This window comes from Prionailurus bengalensis, chromosome C1 (assembly GCF_016509475.1).
Source record: "Prionailurus bengalensis isolate Pbe53 chromosome C1, Fcat_Pben_1.1_paternal_pri, whole genome shotgun sequence".
Lineage (NCBI taxonomy): Eukaryota > Metazoa > Chordata > Mammalia > Carnivora > Felidae > Prionailurus > Prionailurus bengalensis.
The window spans coordinates 196,313,656-196,319,655 of NC_057345.1; the positions used below are offsets into that span (position 1 = coordinate 196,313,656).

A 6,000-nucleotide genomic window follows, 5' to 3' on the forward strand; every position below is an offset into this window, starting at 1 on the left:
GAACTCATGAACCCTGAGATCATGACCTGAGCCAAAATCAAGAGTCAGACACTTAACTGACTGAGCCACCTAGGCGACCCTAGGAAATGGTTCTCAATGTTCTCTTTATGCAAATTACTTTAAAGAAAAATGTACCACTTACTCTGCATGGTGAGGAATCACTTCTTCTTGAAAAAACTTCCTTACACTTTCCCGGAAAATGTCATGTTCTGAAGAAAAGATTCTTCGAGTTCCTATATCTGTTAATTTTCCAGCAGAAGGAGTTTCTAGACGTTTCTCCTCTCCGGAATGAGAACATCTTTAAAATATACATATACATTAAGAAAATTAAGTGAAATTGTGACCCTTCATACCCAAATTAATGCCACCGAACAACATGGAAAAATGCTGATTTTATTTCCCCCAGAGACACTATAGAGGTAGGTAGGAAGAGTGTGAAATTCGACAGACCTGTTCAAATCTGAACATTACCACTTTTGATAGGATCTACCTCACCTGGATAAGATCAAGTAGTATGTCCTTACTCAGCTCACTCTTCACTTCCAAACCCATGACTAACCTACATGTCTGAGTTGAGGTAAATGCAAATTAAATGATGTAAAAATTCCAAAACCACCATAGAATATTGATAAGTGTTCATGTCATGTACAATATTTAAGATATTAACATTTCCAAATTACTATTTTATACAGTACCACCATAGCATATTGATAAGTTTTCATGTCACGTACAATATTTAAGATGATATTAACATTTCCAAATTACTATTTCATTCAGAATCACACAATTTGAAATGGCAGGTGTGTAAGATACAACTATGGCGATGTTACTGCCATATTAGAGGCAACCTGGGTATAAATTAAAAAAAAAATGTCCATGAATCTCTGTAAGGATTAGTACAGAATTATTCAAGATCTTTGGAAACTGACTCTTCCCTCTCCATACCCCCCTCATATTACACTTAAAATAAGACTGTTTTGTAGTTCCTTTTAGTTCAATGGTCTTCAGATTTATTTCCCTCTTGGGGTACTCCTGAAAAGTTCTGAAAATCTGTGTGTCACTTTGTATAATTCAAGCTCATATTTAAAAAACAAAACAAAACAAAACTTTTTATCATATATCCAAATATTAGCAAAGGATGTTTTTCTGTTTTGCATGAAATGCTGTTTGGGGTTTCTCTCTTCCTTAAATGGACCCTTGCTTGTTTGTTTGTTTTCTTTTTCCTTTCCTCCTCCTCTCCTTCTTCACATTTTTGTTTAAAAGACAGTCTTGTTTATGGGCAATTAGGTTGTCTCAACCTTTTTTTCCCCATGAAATGAATTATTTTTACTTTATGCATTTTCATTTAACGCTATAAATTGAGTTGTGTCCCTCTCAAATTCATGTTGAAGCTCTAACTCCCACTGTGATTTTACTGAGTTAGTTAAATGAAGTCATGTGGGTGGGATCCTAATCCAAGAGGATATGTGGCCTTATAACAGGAAGAGAGATCTCTCTCTCTCTCTCTGTCTCGCTCTCCCAGTGTGCATGAAACAAGGAAAGACCATGTGAAGATACAGAAAGAAGGCAGCCATCTACAAACAAGAAATAGCACTCTCATCAGCACTTTGATCTTGGTTATCCAGCCTTTAGAACTATGAGAAATAAATTTCTGTTATTTAGGCCACCCAGTCTATGGTATTTTGTTATGGCAGCATGAGCTGAGTAATACATTTAACATGAATTGTCTGTCATTGTGCTTTAGGTTTATTTTTTATATGCAACTTTTAGTGGAGTTTATGAATATAACTTGAGATGCCTTTTAGGTAGTAGTCGTTGGTTGTGAACATGCAGTACTACAAATTTTATACTTAGTCTGCCTTTTGCCTTCTTAGTTACTACCCATTCATCCAAATCATCATTTTTGATAGCGTATTCATTCATTTGGTCAACAAATACTTTGAGTACCCTTTATGTACCAAGCACTGTTCAGGTAACTTGGGATACAACAGTGAGCAAAATAAAGATCCCTGTCTCCAGACTCACATTTCTAGAAGGGGAGTCTGAATAACTATACTATTTATAGTAAGGAAGCAAATTAAAGCATTTATGAGAAGATGATAAATTCTATGGAAAAGAAAAGCAGAGTAAAGATCAGAGTGTGTGTCTGGAACAAGGCTGGGACATTGGCTGCGGCATGGAATAGTGCAGTCAGGGTAGGTTAAGTTAGAAAAATGAGAATTTGAGCAAACGTCTCAAGGTGACAGTCAAGCAGATTTCTCAGTAGAATTTAAGTCAAGAAAACAATTAGAGCTGGGTGCATGGGTGGCTCAGTCAGTTAAGCATCTGACTGCAGCTCAGGTCATGATCTCTCGGTTCGTGGGTTCGAACCCCACATTGGGCTCTGTGCTGACAGCTTGGAGCCTGGAGCCTGCTTCAGATCCTGTGTCTCCTTCTCTCTCTGCCCTTCCCCCTGCTCATGCTCTACCTGTCTGTCTCTCTCAAAAATAAACACTAAAAAAATTAAAAAAAAAAAAAAAAGAAAACAATTAGAGCAAAAGGTGTCAGGCACGATGGTATCTGATGCATTCTAGAAAGAGCAGGGACACCAAGTGTGGATTGAGTGCAAACAGTAGATGAAGTGAGAGGTAACAAGATCAGGATGTACAGGGGTCTTACATACCACTATAACGTTACATCAAATAGACTAAAATTTACTTTATCCTCTAATTGAAATGATTGGTTGCAATTTTCTGCTAGTGGAAATAAAACTATCATGCACGCTTTTGTCCATACAGCTTTTCTTTTCCATACTGAGAATTTTTCCTCAGGAAAAAAATGTGCTGAGATTAGGCAACTGGTGCTCTGCAACACTGAATCATTTGGTAACATAGTTAACAAATAATAGAATGGAATTTATATTCCAGTCTGCCTGGATCTTAAAATTTTATATCCCATATTACCTTAAGAAAATATCGGAATATTTGGAATATTGGAATATTTCTAAGTTAAATACACCAAGTATTTAGACATTAGACATTAGAAAGTAAAAGCAGTGCCAGAAAGAATAAAGACTTTCAGGTCAGTCAGAAGTATTCAAGAGAGCATATGGAGAAGAAAACCAAAACACCTGCACCAAGTATGTTGGTACATCCATTTCTTGAAGACCAAGAAAACTTCACTGAATAAATTGGCCCCTTTTCTCCCTATAAAGACCAGGAAATCTGTACAAAAAGAAATTTCTACCAATTTAACAGGCTAAGCTCTAATTGTTAGTTTTACATTTTTTTAAATGTTTATTTATTTTTGAGAGAGACGGAGACAGAATGTGAGTGGGTTAGGGGCAGAGAGAAAGGGAGACACAGAATCCGAAGCAGGCTCCAGGCTCTGAGCTGTCAGCACAGAGCCTGATGCGGAGCTGGAACTCACAGATCTGTGAGATCATGACCTGAGCTGAAGTCCGACCGACTGAGCCACCCAGGCGCCCTTAATTGTTATTTTTAAAAAACTTCATTTACATTATAAAAGGGAGACAGCTTCCACCAACACCTTCAGCAATACTTGGGAACTGGTTACAAATATACAATTTCAGATCTCACCCCAGATCTACTGAATCGAATCTGTATTCTTTTAATTTTTTTAAGTTTTATTTATTTATTTTGAGAGAGAAAGAGACAGCATGAGCAGGGGAGGGGTAAAGAGAGGGAGAGAGAATCCCAAGCAGGTTTCACACTGTCAGTGCAGAGCCCTATGCGGGGCTCGAACTCACAAACCGTGAGATCATGACCTGAGCTGAAATCAGGAGTTGGATGCTTAACTGACTGAGCCACCCAGGCACCCCAGAATCTATATTTTTAACAACATCCCTGAATGATCCATATGCACATTAAGAAGCCTGCTATAATAAAACAGTCCCAAGCCTATTCAGATGGTCCCTCAGGTCCTCCTTTTCCCAAAATTCCCTGTGAGATTTTCTTCCTATGCTTCAACCATAATAACTTACCCCAACAGACATAATGCAGAAACAGATATGAGAATTGGGCTGTCTTCTACTAAATCAGACATTAAAGAATCCATGAAAATGTAAATAATGTGTCTCTTGTTTTGAAAAAGCTATTTTTCATAAAAATGTTATTTATGTTAACATATAATGGGCTTATTATTGTTACTTTTACTTATTTATTATTGAGATATAATTGACATATTACCATTACAGTAGTTTCAGATGCACATGATTTCAATATATGTATTCGCTGTAAATAATCAACACGGTAAGTCTAGTTAACATCCATCACTACACATACTCATTTTTTCTTTCTAATGACAACTTTTAAGGTATACTCTTTTAACAACTTTAAAATATACATGCAGTATTAACTATGGTCACTGAGCTGTACATTACATTCCCATGGTACTTTATAGCTGGAAGTTTGTACCTTTTGACCCCCTTCACCCACTTCCACGCCCTGCCCCCAACCACAAATCTGTTCTCTGTGTCTAGAGAGACTGTGTGTCTTTTTTTTTTTTTTTTTGCTTGTTTTCTGTAAGAGTCAACTTCTAAGTGAAATCATACAGTATCTGTCTGACTTACTTCACTTACCATAATCTCTACTGTTCCTTTTAATGAACTAAATTATGTACTTGTACAATTTGTTTTGTAGGTATCTTTTGATACCCATATGGATAGATACAACCCCCCAAATAAAAACAATCTCTGAGGTGGTCCTTTAACTTTCAGGGCATAAAAAAGTAGTGACACCAAAAATCTGAGGCTCACACTCTTATGACGTTCTGGGGAAGAGCTTAGAAAAGTATGTGCATCCTAAAGTCAGGTCACCGCCTCGGTGAGGTCTTCCCAACTCTCCTCAGGAATAACACACGTTTCCTCTCCCATAGCATCTCAGAGTTCCACCAATGTTATAATGAGCTAGTTTATCATTCCTGTCATTCTCCTTAATAGCGAATCCCGGATGCTTCCAGTTTATCCGATGAATGGATTTTATATGATCTAAACTTTTGATCTTATAAACACTACCTTAATAGGCACAGAGCCACTTAGAAACTCTATTAACTCTCCTGGATTTAATTAATTAAAGGATTTGTTAAATAAATCTCAATGTCGTTGTGTGATGGGGCTGGTGTCGGGTCTTTGCTGTCCCAGGCTTCCTTCTTCGGGGCACTCCTCCACATAGGCTTCGCAAAGGGGGCTCCTGCGATCTCCAGATCTGCCAGTCGGGGAGTCCCAGTGACCCCTTCACAATCAGGACGCGGCCTTCAGCCACCTTTCTAAGATGAAAGGTTGCAGCCCGAACTCGAGCAACCCCGCGGTGAGGCTGTCACGGCGGACACCCCCGCCCGCCCTCGCCGACGTGGGTCCCACCAGGCCCAGCCCCTACCCGCGGAGTCTCCGGCCCAGACTGGCGCGCCTTGCTCGCCGCCGCGTTCAGAGTCCCCAGGAAGGGTAGGTGTCGCCGCCCCTACCCTGTAGACCACCCCCTACCCCCGGGGCCGTTCAGCTGGAGCCCGGCGGGCACTGACCTCGCGGCCGGCGGTGAACGCAGGGCACACCGACCGCCCCACATGCGCAGGGAGCTGCGGAGCAGGCGTGCAGCCATGGCTGGGACGGCGTAGGGAGGCAGGGGCGCAGGACGCCACTCCTCGGCGACTCTAGGGCGGAGTTCCCCGCGAGCCGACAGTCTTTCACGGTCCTACTCGGCTTAATGGGGATAAATGCGCCCGGCTGCGGAGCCGGAAGCCAGAAGACCTGCCAGCCCTAGAGCAGGCGGGCGGAGCGTAGCCCAGCGTTGCAACACTCCCCTCTTCAGAGTCGCAGCCACCCAAATAATATTTGATTTGGATTCCTGCTATGCCATTTTCCAGAAGTCATGAAATACTGTGTAATAACCAACATTTCAACGGGATGATAGTCTGAGCTGTTGAAATTTACGAACTTGGTTTTGGAGATGGGAAATCTCTGAAGGATTTTGAACTCTAAATAGGGTTTGCCGAGTGGAATTCTAA

General features: G+C 40.6%; 1 protein-coding gene across 2 annotated transcripts in view; it reads right to left on the reverse strand.

Annotated features, from left to right (window-relative positions):
• ACADL (acyl-CoA dehydrogenase long chain) overlaps window positions 1-5,763 on the reverse strand; it is a 52,693-nt gene extending 46,930 nt beyond the window's left edge. For both annotated transcript variants that reach the window (XM_043577715.1, XM_043577714.1), the window contains exons 1-2: window positions 5,518-5,763; window positions 143-298 (exon numbers count right to left, since the gene is read on the reverse strand). In XM_043577715.1, the coding sequence (XP_043433650.1) occupies window positions 143-298; window positions 5,518-5,594 (233 nt within the window). In that variant the 5' untranslated portion in view covers window positions 5,595-5,763. The remainder of the gene's footprint in view (window positions 1-142; window positions 299-5,517) is intronic.
• Window positions 5,764-6,000: the final 237 nt, after the last annotated feature.